Source organism: Larus michahellis, chromosome W, assembly GCF_964199755.1.
Source record: "Larus michahellis chromosome W, bLarMic1.1, whole genome shotgun sequence".
Taxonomy (NCBI): domain Eukaryota; kingdom Metazoa; phylum Chordata; class Aves; order Charadriiformes; family Laridae; genus Larus; species Larus michahellis.
This window is the reverse complement of record NC_133929.1, coordinates 24,018,555-24,036,754: the sequence shown is the minus strand read 5'-3', so window position 1 is coordinate 24,036,754 and position 18,200 is coordinate 24,018,555. Positions and strand designations below refer to the sequence as shown.

At 38.4% G+C, this 18,200-nt stretch overlaps 1 protein-coding gene across 1 annotated transcript in view; it reads left to right on the top strand.

Annotated features, from left to right (window-relative positions):
* Positions 1 to 18,200, top strand: part of LOC141735604 (excitatory amino acid transporter 1-like) — a 60,503-nt gene that overhangs the window by 310 nt on the left and 41,993 nt on the right. Inside the window, exons 2-3 of the mRNA XM_074568663.1 lie at positions 1,221 to 1,495; positions 15,295 to 15,432. Coding sequence (XP_074424764.1) covers positions 1,315 to 1,495; positions 15,295 to 15,432 — 319 coding nt within the window. The 5' untranslated portion in view covers positions 1,221 to 1,314. The remainder of the gene's footprint in view (positions 1 to 1,220; positions 1,496 to 15,294; positions 15,433 to 18,200) is intronic.

Genomic DNA, 18,200 nt, shown 5'->3' with positions numbered 1-18,200 from the left:
AATTTTTCACTCTCTTCCTTTGTATGTTACTTAATGCAATGATCTTTTAGGCTGTACCCACATTCTTTCTTGATCTTAATGTAAATTATAAAGGACAGATTAGCTGCATTAATCATCTCGGAAAGACAAAGCTTTGTGAATGAATCTGGTTTTTTAGAAAATACTGAAAATTAGTTGTTCTGAAAAAAATCCTTCTTGCACACAGTAGTCGTGTCCATGCTAGAATACTTACTAATTTAAATATCTAGTTCAGTCTAAGAATGTTTTCGCTCTCCGAAGCAGCACAGTACATATCATTCTGTTAAAATTCAGAGAGAATATTGCACTAAAGTGCCAATCTTCAAACATATGGTAAAAGCAGTGATCAAATCCCATAAAAATAAAATTGTTACAACATGGTATTTCCTCTAAAATATGCTGTTTGATAACCTTGTGTATTTATATTTTAAGTTCTTCCTTAAAAAAGGTATTTAGGCACTAGTTTTATTAAAAGTAAGATGTTAGAGTTGGAATGTGTATAAATGGAGAGTGATTTCAGTGTAAGCAACTAACTCTATCCATTTATGTATGGATAATTTATAGACTTCGGAATAATTTATAGACTTCAAAGATGAATGTTATAAACACAAAATTGTCAAAGAAATCTTCTAAGTAGTGGTTGAGGGATAAATAAACTATTCCTGCTGTGTTTTGACATGTGAAAAGGAGGAATTCAGCCAATGCATTCAACCATTTAAAAACATCTGAAATGCAGGACATTTTAAACTTTCCAGTTCAAGCAAAATATTTCTCTCCAATGGTTAATCCGAAGGAGAACTAGAATTTTTTTCAGATAACATGGGCCTGCTAAACAGATGAAAAGCAAGCCTGATGTTGTTTTAAATATTATAGCACCTTATGCTTCTATGAATTGTTCCAATTTTACATTAGTATATCTCTAGCAACTGCAAAAAAAAATTACTCCTGAGTTTTACAGCATGACAGCAAATTCAGATTAATTTCTGAAGACACAGGACATATATCTGATCAGTCCATATAATCCTCCTTTCAAAGAGTTCTTCTAATGGTCATTGAGGCTATTTATCAAAAGTTGCAAAACTTAGATATTACAAATAATATAAATTTTACTGAAACATAAAGAATATTTTCTTCTATGTAAACATATGACTAATCATTCCTCTAAAATCTTATTGCAATATTTGATATTTCTTGTTGTACAGGTTTCTCCAGTACCTCCCACGGAAAAGGGTCTTCCACTTTTCTGAAGGGATATTGACAGAAGTTAACTGTAAGAGAAACCTTTCTGCAAGACAGATGGCTAAAGGTAACAGAGAAGATCAAAAAACTGGAAGCAGGATGGAACGCTTTCAACAAGAAGTCTGGAAGCATACACTTTTGGCCAAAAAAAAAGTGCAGAGCATAACAAAGGATGATGTTAAAAGCTATTTACTGAGGAATGCCTTTGTGCTCTTCACCATTGTTGCTGTGATTCTTGGTGAGTAATTTGTGCAATAGGAATATTCTGTTCTCCAATGCATTTGACAATTACGATTTGCCAGGGCAATTTGCATTACAAATTAGATCCCAAAATCTTCTACACTGATAAGAATGTTCTGGTTTGGAGAGTTTTGGCTTTGACAGCTGCATGTTGAAGTTTTGGGAAGAGCCATTTTAATTATTCTAGTATTCCTAAGGAGAATTTTGGTGAAACAAATCACCTGTTTTATGGATTCTTCTCTTAAAGAAACAGGTACAATAACTGAATTGAATGTTCTCAATTAAATCTTTTTCTACCAAAACCAGCTGCAGCAAAATGCTCAGGATATAACTTTTATTTACCTAATCTACCCAAAACTAACACCTTGCAATGACAAACAGAAGTCCTCAATGAATGAAATTAAAATTAAAGGGTGACATTTCTAAGCAAAGGTATATATTAGGGCCTCAATCTTTTCAGTTTTCCCTTGATAAATGCAAAACAATCAATCCTAAATACAAGCTGATATTCTCTCATTGCTCACAATCTTATGCATCTTTCAGATTAAATTGGGGCAACAATGGAAATGCTACTTGTTCAAAGGACTGCAAGATAGCACCAGATTAAATGCCTTTTTAGAGTGTATGGAGAGGAATTCAGAACATCAAACAGCATTTAGATTTGGAATGCACCAAAGTGTTAGTTTAAAATATAGCTAAACATTTTGGATTTACATTAGAAAGAGAATCTTCTGAGAAAAGCACACAATTTTTTAAACAAAATTTCCTTTATATAATTTTGTGATCACTTTTGGTAATTTTCCTTTAACTACAGATTAATGTTCTAAATGGCACGAGATGTTTCATGAAATACCATTCCTTATAGTGTGAGCAAGAACATTATGGTTTTACTGTACTATTTTAATTTTTATTTTCTAATTAGTTTAAAATATAAAACTGTGAATCTGCTGATCAAAACCCAAATGTTAGCACTTAAAGACAGGAGTATATATCCTACACCTACATAGCCCTAATTTCCTTGATGCTGTTCTGCATAAATCTGCTTACTATGTTTCTACAACTTTTTTAGGAATTAAAATTTTAGGGCTTTACCATTATTGTTGCCTGATATCACATCTGTAGGGTTATTTTAAATTAATTTTAGGTTTAATGGTCTTTTTCTGGGAGACGATTATAATAATTTGCATATAGGTAAAATAAAGTATTTTGTTGCTATAACAGAAATGTCTTTCATATTTATCAACAGTATTTGATCACAAGTGCTTTTAATTACTAAATAAGAATTTGTTCAATGCAAAACCACCATTAATATCAGGGGTAAAAAATTAGGCATTTTATCTTCAATGGTCAGGAAAGGCAGATAAAGCCAAGCAGGTTTTGAAACATTGTCCAACCTCAAAGGAATGCAATTCTTAGATTCTCATCTGTCTGTACTGCAAAAGACCAAAGCACTCTTGCAATTTTTTCGCTGTCATCTAGCTTGTGTGACTCCCATAAATTTGTCAATATGAGAACAGAAATATAGGCTGGACAAGTGTTTTTACTGTTATTGCATGTTCCAATTAGCTTTAGATGACTAGCAACAAACATCTGACCACAGCTTCACTACCACCTACAGCAATGGCAGAGTGTCCAGTAAGGCTGGAACACAAGTTGAAGAACTGATGAAAATGTACAGCCTAGGATGAGCCGGCTGCTCAAATTCTGCTCATGAACCTATAGACATATCTAGTATAATATCTGGAAAAAAGTCTTCTCATTACTATTCAAAATTTTCTCACATTTGTTATTTGTGGTGCAATTTTATGGTATATATATTAAAACAACAAGTTCACACTTGGTAGCTCATAAAAAGGTAATACTTGGCTTTTGTGACAGGTTTTTTCTGTTGTGGAAATAGGGAAGAAGTAGGGAAGAGTTGGCTAAAGGGTTTGGAAAACACTCAGTGGTTGAACTGCATCTGTCTAGTTTGGCAAGGACTAATTGTTATCATCTCTCAGTTTTTTGGTGATCTGTGGAAAATAAGGTGGGCTTGATCCCTTTCCAACAGACAGTAATCAACATTGCAAAATTAACCCACCAATTAGCACCACTGGCTGTCTCATCAGAGATACTTGGATGTGAATGTAGGTGGAAACCAAACTATATTCAGGTCAAGGTTGAACCATTTACAAGAAACGATGCTTAATGCATCTCTGTAATCTAAACAAACAGATGATGTCACTTTTTAGGGCTGTTGGTCCAGCAATTTTCATAAAGACTAAACTCAGGAAAAGCAAAATTCTAGTTTTAAAGAGCACAACTTTTCTTCAGAAACATTTATTTCAGGCCTCTCTTGTCAAGGGACTGACATGAAAAAGCCTATTTAATAGAGAATTTCCAACTTCTTTGCTGAGCAGGACTGATGCTGGTAGAGGTTAAATGGATAGGATCATACGTCTTAGCCCAGTTTCAGGACTGTAGTTTATAACAGGCACTTGAGTTTGTCAGATGAGATTCTGTCTGTGGAAACATGCACTTTGTTATGAAGTGGGTAGCTGCAATATGCATTTGTTTGGTTTGCATACTGATATTTTGCAGGCAGAGCAGAGATTTTCTGGCATTCACATGATAAGGAGATATATAGCTGTTTACCCTAACTTCTGCTGTTACTCTGATTCTGAACTGAATTCTAAACTGAATTCACTAGTTGCTGCAATAATCTTTAAAAACCTAATTATAAAGATGCCAGAAGTTATAACTCATGTTGATAATTGCTTACACACTATTCTCTATTTCCTAAAATCTTCAAGAAAGGTCCTTCTGACTTCACATTTTGTATAGTCAGGGTCTGTCTACACATCATCTTTATCATTATTGTTGCTATTTTTAGTGAAATTTAAATTGCTTTCAAGCTCTTTGAGAAACTTTGAGAAAAGCATGATCAGTAAGGAAGTTACAATGAAGCGTTTCAGATTCTGCTGGCACACCTAGAAATATTAAATTAGTTCTTTGCACTGGATCTTGGCAAGAGCCAATAGATGAGAACAGTTATGTGAGGTGAATTTGGGAAGCTGACCATTGGTGAATTCAGAGTGTCACGATGACCAGGAGCAATTTAAGGTAGGCTAGGGGTCCTGGTGGCTTATGGAAAATCTCCAGGAAGTCTTACAAACTTTGAAGTGCTGGCCAAATTACTGGCAAAATCTCAGGCACTGCCCTCTCTCCCACACTGCTTAGCTTCATCATCCTGTCCTCAAAATGCCTTCCTTTCAGATACCCTTCCTTCAGCAGACTGTCTTCATTCTCTGCTACCTCCTATTTTCCAAAAATGCCACAGGAGTCCAGACTACTCTGGCAGGACTCCTAAATGTCAAAGAATCTCCTGTGGATTCTGAACTTGTACTGAAGGAAAGACTGAGACGCTCAGAGCTGCTGAGCAGAGATCCTGAGAAGCTGTTCACAGAGAAATACTGTTTTAATTGATGGGCTCAGTGAAGTAGAGGGAGGTTGTGGAGCAAGTACTACAAAAAGCAATTTCTGCATAGTTAAGAAGCCATCATAGCTCCAAATTGTTAGCTAAAATCTTCTTTACACTGCTGAAGTTATATGCCACAGTTGTCCACTGGGACATTCAAGGGGGACAGAGATGGATCCTGTTCTGGTTTCTGGCTACCTGCCCACCGAAGGGAGTGCAGGACTGGCTGTGTCATGGAACCCAGTTGTCTGTAATTGCGGGCAATCTCACAATAGATGTAAAATGTAGATAGGACCATACGACTTCTGTTCTACAACAGCCGCATGCACCATATATAGGATCACTAAACTTTCCAATGTGCTTATAAAAAAAACCTATTTAAAAGTATAGAAAGAAGACAGGAGAAATTAAGGCATTACCAATGTCCCTATGCTCCTTCATAATACAGAAGTCAAAAAACCTACAACCAACCAAACAAAAAATCCTCCACAACCTAAAATATTTGAACAGTGCAGAGTAGCAGATTCTCCTATCTCAACACACTGCTGGTCTGAACAATAAGTTAAAATGACTCCAAAGAGGTACAAGTCTGTGATACACAGGTAGACATAACCCTGGATAATGCCCACAAAAAAGACGGTCTCTTGTCTGTTGAAGCGACATCTTTTCTGCTACTGGCAGATCCTCTGTATCCACTGAAGACCGAGGTTGACATACCCATAGAAGGGTATTTGACCTCATTATACACTGACAATGAACACAGTTACAGCGCCTAAGGCAGCCTTGGTAAAATTTGCTGGAGATTAAAACAATGATTCATCACTATAGGAGAAAGAGCTATGAAAGGTGAGTCCTAGGTGAGAAAACATGGTAAAACATAGAGAGAAATGTAATACCAGGCAAAAGGTTAAGATATATACAAGAAAATCAAGACAGTTAAGGGACAGCTAGGGAGAAATGAATTCTATTTATGCTGAACTCAGAGGCTGCCTCTGTCCCAATGCTCTCTTAAAAAACCTGCCCAACACAAGTGCTCTTTCTCACCAAGTGACAAAACCTTCCTAAGTAATATCTTGAAAACATGGCTAAACAAAACTTTAATTCTATTTGAAGTTAAGAAATATTTATAATTTTGGGCAAAAAATTTAAACAGACACCGTAAGGTCCAGAGTAACAGTTAAAAATTTAGAGATGATCCTTTTCCAAAAGGAGAAAAAGTATAGAAATACGAAGAATTTAATTCTGTTATTAAATAGACAGTAACAAAAGTCAGACTGTGAAATATAAACAGTATGCTAGTTGGGCAGTTACTTTCAAAATAAAATTATGTTAATTTATTATCACAATCTTAATTTCTTATCGTACACTCTGGCGTTACTGAAATGAAACAGCAGTGGTTGTTGAACTGCCATATGTGGCACAGAGTAACAAAAATACAGTTGGCTACTTTGTGAATCACAATTGTGCATTCTGGAGACAGTAGCTGTGCGTATATACACAGTAAAGGTAGAAAATATGCTAAATAAAACCTTACTACCTTCTTATTTGCTCTAAATTGTCAAATCAATGGACTTGCAAAGTGGTCCTGAAAAGTAACATTTCTGAGTGGTCATAAAACAATTCAGAGAAACATATATTCACTGCACTCTTCATACAGCTTGTGAAAATGTAGGCACTGGTGAGCTTCTCAAAACTCTCTCTAGAAATTCAATTTAAATTTATTTATGTAATACCACTTCTTATGAAGCAGATTTCAAGGCTATCCTGGGTGGAATGCAGTACAGTAATAGCATGGGATATTTAGGATGTTTATGTGGTTCCTAAGAGATTTTATAATAAATTTCCCTGAATGCTAGTAGAATATGACAGTCATGCAATGAAAAGTTATGTTACAACAGAAATGGTAAAACAATTTGTGTTTGTGTGAGCATCAAAGGGGACTAAAAAGACATTTCAGTAGCAAATGAACTAGTATTAGGGCTTGCCTGTCCTTTCCGCTTTTCAGTAGGCGTGCACTGTAGTCACTATGGTAACTGCAAAGCAGTACAAAATCATAAGCAAGGTGCCGATGACTTGTATGCTGAGTAAATGTTTAACATTGTTAGATTCTTACTAGCACCTTAGCTATTGTAAAGCTAGAATGAGTTGTCATCTGCACTGGAATGCCTTCAAGTTGGCCAAAATGAAGGTGCTGCTGAAGACAGCATGTTCAGTTGTTTATGAAGTCCTGAAACTTTCATTCATCTCTCTTAAATTTCTTACATAATTTCTTGAAAAGAAAAACAGGCATCTAAAAGTTTCCAGAGATTTTATGATATCAAAGAAAAAATAGTTTTATAAAATATTTATCTCTTTAAGTGAATCAAGATAAAGTGCATTTGAAAAACTATAGAAAGAAATCCAATATTAAAGAGAGGTAAATAAAGAAATTCAATCTTCTGGATTTTGATAAGGCTGCTAAAAAAGTAAGATTTCTCACCTTCTACTGGTGAAAAGGTAAGTACCTGCATAAGGTGTGCACAGGTTGCTAATCTGTCACGTCAAGTAGCCGAGTTGCAGGAAACAGTTAAAAGGCTATGCAGTATTAGAGGACTGACTTTGGCCTCTTCAAAGACCTACTTGGATGAATCCCATGGGTTAGGGCTCTAGAAGGTAGAGGGCCCAAGAGAGATGGTTAATATTCAAGCACCACTTCCTCCAAGCTCAAGATCAATGCATCCCTAGGAGCAAGAAATCAGGCAAAGGAGGCAGGAAACCTGCATGGATGAGCAAGGAGCTTCTGGAAAAACTCAGATGGAAGAAGGATGTTTATAGAATGTGGAAAAAGGGACTGGCCACTTGGGAGGAATACAGGAGCGCTGTCAGAGCGTGCAGGGATGCAACGAGGAAGGCTAGGGCCCGCTTGGAATTAAACCTGGCAAGGGATGTCAAGGACAATAAGAATGGCTTCTTCAAGTATATCATCAGTAAAAGGAAGACTAGGGAAAATGTGGACCCGCTGCTGAATGAGGTGGGTGCCCTGGTGACAGAGGATGCAGAGAAGGTGGAGTTACTGAATGCCTTCTCTGCTTCAGTCTTTACTGCTAAGGCTGGCCCTCAGGAATCCCAGATCCTGGAGGTAGGAGAGAGAGAGCCTGGAGTAAGGAAGACTCTCCCTTGATCAAGGAGGATCGGGTTAGAGATCATTTAGGCAAACTCAACACCCACAAACCCATGGGCCCTGACAGCATGCACCCACGAGTGATGAGGGAGCTGGCAGATGTCATTGCTAAGCCACTCTCCATCATCTTTGAAAAGTCATGGAGAACAGGAGAGATGCCTGAGGACTGGAGGAAAGCTAATGGCACTCCAGTCTTCAAAAAGGGCAAGAAGGAGGACCCAGGAAACTACAGGCCAGTCAGCCTCACCTCCATCCCTGGAAAGGTGATGGAACAGCTCATCCTGGATGTCATCTCTAAGCATCTAGAAGAAAAGAAGGTCATCGTGAGTAGTCAGCATGGATTCACCAAGGGGAAATCATGCTTGACCAATCTGATAGCCTTCTACGGTGGCATGACTGGCTGGGTGGGTAAGGGGAGAGCAGTGGATGTTGTCTACCTCGACTTCAGCAAGGCTTTTGACACTGTCTCCCATAGCATCCTCATAGGTAAGCTTAGGAAGTGTGGGATAGATGAGTGGACAGTGAGGTGGATTGAGAACTGGCTGAATGGCAGAGCTCAGAGGGTTGTGACCAGTGGTGCAGAGTCCATTTTGGAGGCCTGTAGCTAGCAGTGTTCCCCAGGGGTCAGTACTGGGTCCAGTCTTGTTCAACATGTTTATCAACGGCCTGGATGAGGGGACAGAGTGTACCCTCAGCAAGTTTGCTGATGATACAAAACTGGGAGGAGTGGCTGACACACCAGAAGGCTGTGCTGCCATTCAGCGAGACCTGGACAGGCTGGAGAGTTGAGCAGAGATGAACCTAATGAAGTTCAACAAGGGCAAGTGTAGGGTGCTGCACCTGGGGAGGAATAACCCCATGCACCAGTACAGGTTGGGGGATGACCTGCTGGAAAGCAGCTCTGCAGAGAGAGAGACCTGGGAGTCCTGGTGGACAACAAGTTGACCATGAGCCAGCAATGTGCCCTTGTGGCCAAGAAGGCCAATGGTCTCCTGGGGTGCATCAAGAAGACTGGGGCCAGCAGGTCGAGGGAGGTTATCCTCCCCCTCTACTCTGCCCTGGTGAGGTCGCACCTGGAGTACTGTGTCCAGTTCTGGGCCTCCCAGTTTAAGAACAACAGGGAGCTACTGGAGAGAGTCCAGCAGAGGGCTACAAAGATGATCAAGGGACTGGAGCACCTCTCTTATGAGGAAAGGCTGAGAGACCTGGGTCTGTTTAGCCTGGAGAAGAGAAGACTGAGAGGGGATCTCATCAATGCTTATAAATATCTAAAGGGCGGGTGTCAAGAGGATGGGGCCAGACTCTTTTCAGTGGTGCCCGGTGACAGGACAAGGTGCAACGGACACAAGCTGGAACACAGGAAGTTCCATCTGAACATGAGGAGGACCTTCTTTACTTTGAGGGTGACAGAGCACTGCAACAGGCTGCCCAGAGAGGTTGTGGAGTCTCCTTCTCTGGAGACATTCAAAACCCGCCTGGATACATTCCTGTCCAGTCTGTTCTAGGTGACCCTGCTCTGTCAAGGGGGTTGGACTAGCTGATCTCTGAAGGTCCCTTCCAACCCCTACAATTCTGTGATTCTGTGAAATGCAGGCATTCTGATACTTTGTATTGTAGCATTGGCTTTTAAATCAGGATAAATAGCAGCTGAGAGATATTAATTGACTTTTTTATTTTTTCATGCCTTGTTAAAAAATCACATGTTCTGGAACCAGCAACTGTGTAAAATAATCCATGCAGTTACATTAGTTGTTTATATTCTCTGTCCATCCTCCCAATTCCTTTCAACTACTGTGCATTCCATTCAGATTTTGTATTTCATTCAGTTTCAGATTAGAAATCAGCATCTTTGGGATTTAGCATATTTTGTCATATATTTGTTTCTCAGTGTAATACAGCCCAGTTCAACCTGGAGCTTTGGAGCAATAAGGCAAAAGACTAAAATTGCCTTTGTATTAATACAGCTGGGAATTCCTGGTAGTACTAACCAAAGACAGTTGATAAATAAGACTACTGCATACTTTTTGATGTCTTTTAAAATAATTTTTATTTGGGAATACATACATTAAACAAACATGGATGTACAGTCTAGTCCTTCAAAGCCTAAAACATAAGCAAAGGAAGCTGTATATGGAATTCAAATCTCAGAGCTGGGTGTCTTTTTAGTGCATGAGCAAGAGCTAGGAAACTCAAAAGAGTAACCCCACAAGTCCACAAACTAAGCATGTAACTGCCTAAAACTTGCCAGAAGAAAATAAACAAACAGGATTACATTCCTACTCCCACTCCTTTCTGAGTGAGTCAGGACCATACTTTCACCCAATGAAGATCCAGAAGCACAAGAGCCCTCACCTTGGGAATGGTGTCAGCAGTGCTTGAGGAACTGATTCACTCTTTTCCCTTCAAAAGGCAAGTTACATACAGGAGGATGCAATTCCACCATTCCTTTCAAAGTTGTATCCTCAGGCAGAAGGAAATGCAAGACTTCTAAAGGCAAATACATATGCCAAGAGAGCAAAAGATGGCATAATGTTTTACCTAATGGCTAAAACACTCATCTATAACAGGGAGCCCCAGGTTGTGAAGTAATCCTTGGAGCAAGAACAGGAACACGGGGCATCCAAAATCCAGATAATTCTCTGCATGGGTGTGTCAAACATGGTCAGTTTCTAGATCCCTGGGACTTAGCATGGAATTAGGCAAATAGATGTTTAGGTTATTGCAATTCTGAGAAAAACACAAGTGGAACAGTGAGAAGTAAGGGGTCTTCCAAAACAAATGGATAAGTGCCCATTAACTTTATAGATTTACCACAACTAAGCTTTTTTATCCAGAGGTACATCGAAGGTCACAATTTGTACTCGGGTATTTACTGTGTAATTAAGCATTGTTTAAGGTGCCAGTTTCCCTTTGCCATTTTTGCAACCTTTAAGATAGGGAAATTCTGCCATCCTGAATAACGCCTAACAGTGAGAAGAGAGTTATTATAACCTATATGGAGGCTACATCTAAATGAATCCTCTATGCTACAACATTTTCAGAATCACAGACCACCCATTGTATCCTTCAAATGACAACACACAAGAAGTTAGGCAATGAAAAGGCTTACATCAGACCTCTTTTAAATCAACTGAAATAAAACACTTGAAATTCATGTGTTGAAAGAGACTGTTGATTAGATGGAAGGTTCCATCTATTTAGTCATATTGAGGGTTTCAGAGATGAAGTGGCTCAACTAGCAAAAATCAAACAGCTAGGGACTGAAAGCATGCTGGCTTTGATTCTATGAATTTTAGTCATGAACCTAAATTCCTTATCAGAAGAATTCACTGAATAATAAATCAAACATAAATAAAGGATTCCAGTAATAGATAAAACTGATATGGCAACAGTCTTGTATTGTACAATGGGAAATCCTTCCTCTCAGTCTGTCCAGATTGCTTGTATGTGTCAGCACGGAGGGATCTGGACAGACTGGATCAATGGGCCGAGGACAACTGTATGAGGTTTAATAAGGCTAAGTGCCAGGTCCTGCACTTGAGTCACAACAACCCCATGCAACGCTACAGGCTTGAGGAAGAGTGGCTGGAGAGCTGCCCAGTGGAAAAGGACCCGGGGGTGTTGGTTGACAGCTGGCTGAATATGAGCCAGCAGTGTGCCCAGGTGGCCAAAAAGGCTTGTATCAGGAATAGTGTGGCCAGCAGGACTAGGGAAGTGATTGTCCCCCTGTACTCGGCACTGGTGAGGCCCCACCTTGAGTACTGTGTCCAGTTTTGGGCCCCTCACTACAGGAAAGACGTTGAGGTGCTGGAGCGGCTCCAGAGAAGGGCAACAAAGCTGGTGAGGGGTCTGGAGAACAAGTCTTATGAGGAGTGGCTGAGGGATCTGGGGTTGTTTAGCCTAGAGAAAAGGAGGCTGAGGGGAGACCTTATCATTCTCTACAACTACCTGAAAGGAGGTTGTAGAGAGGTGGGCGTCGGTCTCTTCTCCCAAGTAACAAGTGATAGGATGAGAGGAAATGGCCTCAAGTTGCACCAGGGGAGGTTTAGACTGGATATGAGGAAAAATTTCTTCACCTAAAGGGTTGTCAAGCATTGGAACAGGCTGCCCAGGGAAGTGGTTGAGTCACCATCCCTGGAGGTATTTAAAACTTTTACTGAGAAAGGCCAGCTCCAGTATTTTATCTTCTCAGTTTTGATCGTGAACCCTTACCACACACACAGATGTGGATGGTTGTTGAAATACTGCACACCTTCCAAAGATTTAGTACCTCCTATCAGGTCTTACTTCCTGATTTTAGTTTGATACCTTGTCATTGTGTCTATCTTTAAGTCATCAGTGTATGCTGTTATATCACTATTTAAAACCTGTGAACATTGGCTCCGAGAAGTGAATTCAAAGAAATCAAAGCTATCTTGCCAAGTTTGACTTTTCTGTTTCAAGTTCATCATTTTTGCTAATAAAACTTTGACAGACACAATGCAATATCCAGTATCCAGGTATTTAAACTCAGAACGGAAAATAAAGTCTCATCTCCATATATTCTAAAATGAAGAGAGACTGGTAAAATCATGCTTTCATTATCACAGGGCTCCAAAGTGGAAATAATTTGCTTAAATTCCTTGTGCTCCTAAGATCATTATGTGAACACAATTAATTTTTAGAAAGATTTGTGAAGCAACTACTACTACACCTATTTTACAAGTAGGGAAACTGAGTCAGAGAAAGGTTCTTATGGCTTAGGCATGATTGCATATAAATTAATAGCAGTGCTAAGATTAAGGCTGAAGAATTAGTAACTATCGAGTGTTGACCCAGTTCACCAGAATACGTTGCCAGGGAACATTTTTTCCATGTTGCAGAAATTCTTTTTGTGAACTGCAGTGCTGGGCAACCCTGTAATTATGTGCAGAGCACATTAGGACAAAGAAAAGAAATAAGTTTTGTCTCAATAGGTTTACATGGAGCTTCAGAAACCTACTCTCACTACCAGTAATATTCATTCAAACAACCATCTACTCAGGCCCTGATTCTCTCTTAGGCCACTTTGTACTGCTTGGACAATAGTGGACAACAGATAATCAAGCCCTTATAACATAGCATAAGGACTAGTTCTTAGAGCAGCCTCAGAAACCCTTACTAACATCAGTGAGTCTTTGTACTAGTGCAGAGATTAATCCATGTGGAACTAATTGCGGGACTGTGGCCTAAGTAAGAAACTAGTCTAGCTCTATTTGCTTGTTATCCAGTTGTCAAAATGTAGTGCTCATTAAGTGCAGAAACAAAGGGCCCATATGGATTCTTTATATCTGAGAAATGTGTTTCCCATATAAAAAGAAAATAATCAGTAACACTGCAGTGGAATTTAAAACCTCATTGAAAAGAAGGGAACTCTAAGGCAGGTCTTTTAATCAAGAATAATTCAAAGGCCCTTCCTCTATGCCATTTATGATCTACTTTTACCTAAAAAAATCATTTCTGCAAAATGCACTTTGACTACTTGAGTCCATAGAACATGAATGAGACTAAAACAAATGCCTTCTAGTCCCACCACTCTCTTCCATAGCATGAAATCCATGCTTTGTTCCAATTGGGGTCCAATCGCTTTTCTCCCATCCTGTAATATTGAGATTTTCTGTCCTACACAAGACACTTCTGGACTCCTCTAACTTAACCAACCTGATGAAGTCCTTAACAGAATGATCAGACAGACAGGGGTCACTAAGATTGGAGTTATAAATGTTTCCTTACATCAGCAATAAGCTAGTGTAGGAGGCATAACAGCATATTTTAGCTAGTAAAATTTGGCATGAAGATATCGTCTTCTGTATGGATGTACCAAATTAAAATCTGATTTAAAAAAAGAAAAAACACAAAGTGATTAAGAATCGGAGCTAGCAATTTTCACAAGTGTTCAATATTATGGTATTTTCAGGACATACCCAAGTTCTAACAAGCTCTAGAAGTGAGCTTGAGTGCGCTGCTGCCTAACATCAATGAGGATGCAGTTTCATGAAAAGTTTTAGGAAAACTAAGTCTGCCTATCTGCCAAAAAGGGCAGTCTTACTCTTCTCCAAGGCACATTTCTACCTATTCCCTTGTGAAGGTACCAAAACTTGTGCAGTCATGCAAACAAATTACCTCAGGGAATTGACCTGGCCGAAAAATAATCCAGTAAAATAAATTGGTTTTGCAGTAGGATCAATTCTCTGATCCAACAGCCACAATTAGCACAAATGCCAGTACTAGGCAGTGGACAAGAACAATGAGTGAAGAGTGGGAAAGAGGGATAGTTCAGTTTCACCATCTGTGTGGTTAAGGAGTGTTCCAGATACAGCCATGTGTTGCCTGACTGGATATAGACAACCTACATCAGATAGGCACCAAATCATTTAACATTCAGTAAATTGTAACTAGTTGTATCAATTAACCAAATAATTTACCAAATAAGCAAATAAAGCAGTTGGTGCCAAGTACAGGACAAAATCTGAGAAGTTTGAGTTGCCACACATATCAGCCCATCTATGGCTTCCATTTGTAAATTTATCTCAAGCACCATTTATCTATTCCCAGCAAGATAAATGGATTCAGGCACTCCCTTACCCCACTCCCTCAGGCATTGAAACCCAGCACTTAATCATCCAGTAAGACCTTCCAACCCCGATTAGCTGCTTCTTTGCAAGTGCCTGTATTTCTGAAGGTAGGCATGTGTAAAGCTACTTACCTCCTGATGCTGTTTTGCTGTGTAAAGACCTAACCACAAGGGGATTCTCAAGTAAATCTCTCCTGGTTATCTCATCCAATCTGAAGCACATCTACAGGATCAGGCCCCACAGAGAAAACAGGCATGGACAAGACTTCTGAAGGTGGGTGGCTAGTATGCATATGATTACACTCAAAATCCCAGAAGTCAAAGCACTCAGCTGCAGTAGCAGGGACTATTTCCTTTTCATTAATGCTCAAGATGTACCTTTTACATTAATCCAGAATTTAAAAAATAACAACAGAAATAACCTTCTGAATCTGTTACAGTAAAAAGTAATTTACTGGCTTCAGTAGCAATCTGGGGCATAGTAAAAACTGCATGTTACAATCAGATATATCAAGTAATTACTATACAGATATTCATGTTACCACTACTTTAGAAGAGTAAGTCATGATATCCTTTCCCTCTCTTCAGGTATAATCCTTGGATTTTCTCTCCGATCATATAAGATGAGCTATCGAGAAGTCAAGTACTTTTCATTTCCAGGAGAACTACTCATGAGAATGCTGCAAATGTTGGTCCTGCCACTAATTGTATCCAGTTTAGTCACAGGTAAGAAAAGAAACAGTTTCTTTGTTCTGAAGTTTTCTTTTAAATAATTTGATAAAGATGCACGCACCAAATCATAAAAAAATGAACATTTCATATGCTAGAACAGAAGCGTTATAACCTGCAGAAAGAGATACCACTGCTATTGCTGTTTTAGAGACAATATAACAAAAGGTTTGAATTAATATACACAGAAACTAAAAGATGCTTTTCCCAATTTCCCACAGTAGGGATACTATTGTGCAATTTTATAGACACTACTGTTTGGTTTGGTTTTTTTTACACGTTATAGGATAATTCATTGGATAAAAGTCTTATGCTTCTCAAGTCAGTCCTAAGACCACTCTCAGCATCCGTGACCCAAATCTCTTATTTCCTTGTATTTTGTTTGGCAAAGCTGTAACCATAAGATTCCTCCAGGGTCTTGCATGTTGGTAATATTACTTCTTCCGACTGTAAATGATCTGAATAAATATTTTTGCTGTTTGCAGGCATGACAGTGTCTCCCAGATATGATGTTCTGGGTTTCCATTTGTATTTATGTAAGTGTGCTCAATATAACTGGTTATGACAATATCAGAATATATGGTCTCTGAGGTGTTAGAAATAGGCTAGGCATGATTGCATTCCTTCACAATTTTTTTCAATATAAAATAAATTAGAACAATAAAAATAATTATAGAAGCTATGAGCTGTTATGAAAGTGACAGATAAATTGAGAAAGTGTTTTACTATACAGGTAAACAAGTCTGATGGTTATTCACAGACTCTTGGGAAAATAAACTATAAAAGGTGAAGTCCACCCAGTCACATTTCTCTATAGCCTGTTTTGGTACTTTCATGAAAGAAACAATGCAGAATTATTTTCAGAGGTTTTTACTTTCATTTGCCTTATGACATGCGATTATTGCATGTGGCTCAAGCAAGCATGCAGTTTTCTCCATGAGATTCTATCTTCTGATGTGTATGTTACCAGGCATGTACTAACATCTGCTTGGGAGAAAACAGAGGTTATTTGCATACCTTTAATCTTTTACAGTTTATAGGAAAATATGATTATATGAATATCTGTATTCATAATCTTTTTGTGGCTTAGACACGAATCCAACTGCATACTCTATGCTGGTCTTTATTCTCTACAGTCTTTCAAATGGGAGAACTCCTAAGTCAGCAATCCCAATCAGTATCTCTTACAAAGTCAAAGGCAAAATTAAGGCATACTATATGGGAGGCAGCATAAACAACCAAAGAAATACATGAAATTCCCATTTGGATTATTTTATGACCTAGCCTGAATTCTTATACAAACACAAGGCTGACAATTTTGCTCCATTTCTGTTTTGAATTTGCTGCAGTTATAGGAGTTCAAAATATTTTATACCTTCTTAATTCATTATAACTTGAAGCATTTGACATAAACAATTTGCTTCACATAATTATTTTAAAATATGCATTGTCCCTAAAAAGTATAATCTGAAAATTCAATTTTTCATGAAATAGGCAAAGACTGCAGTATTTGCACCAGCATTAATTAACGTTTTTTGAGCTGTTACATCAAGATCATAATGAAAGTGAAAATCCAGTCCTTAAAACTGGCCCACAAGTTTTATCTGCATGTTTCAGTTAGGAAGACAGTTATTCACTGAATATAAGGGCATCAGAATGAGGTACCTTTTCTTAATTAAACAATGTATTTCCTGAAATCAGATTCACAAAAATGATTCATGACCAGTCTTTATAAAAAGCATTGTTGGAACATAACATTTGTGACAAATATTAAAGCTAGAGAAATTGTCCAAGGGATATTTGCAAATATTTTGCACAATTTTGCTTATAGCTCAGTTTAACAGACATGCCGCATCTCCTTTCACAAAATTTCCCCCAAAAGTTTAGAAGCTTGGAATTTAGTTGTATAGGGACCACTACTTTTAAATGCAAGTAAACTAGGATTAAATTCTATGCATTTCTTTCAAATATCTTTATCTGGTAAAGTATAGCAGAGCATAAAAAGTCCAGTCAAGATCTGAGACCCATTTTTGCTGCACATTGCACAAACAGTAAGAAAATATCCCACCCTGAAAAATTTACTAACATAAATCAAGCTGGGGAAAGAGAAAGGGAATATAGAAACAGTGAAACAGAGAGTTCTGCTGGCTTGCCAAAGATTATACAGCAGATCAATAATAGAATCAAGCAAAGATCCCAGTCATGAATACCAGTACAATGCACTGTGCATTAGATGATAATACTTGTCCAAACTGTTAATGAGAGTAACACTGATTCAGTAAAAATGAATCTTAATCACAGACAAGGATTTTGTGTGCAACATTCTGTACAAACACAAAGAAAAAGACTGAATTTTCTTACACAAAAGAAGGCTGTATAGCAAAACAATTTAGAAGGCTGAGTATAGAAGGATTATCTCAAAGAAGAAAAGCATCTTTGTTTATATTCACTCCCTTTTCTAATTTCAATCATGACATGACTCTTTCATGGATTCTGGAAGATACAGAAACTTCCCCGCCTCTGATGCAGCCTTTCAATAACAGACTACAACATCAACAACTGCAGGAGACACAGCTGACTTTCCTTTGGGCAGGCTCAGAGACACAAGGTTTTGTCCCCAGACTGTTTCAACATGTTCATAGTATTTACCACTACACAAACTATAGAAAGAATTGACAAAGTGCAGATAGCTGGAATTTCCATGTGTGGATGCCTCTTAACTAACCTCAGATGTACATATGATGCTCTTGATTTCAGCTATCAAT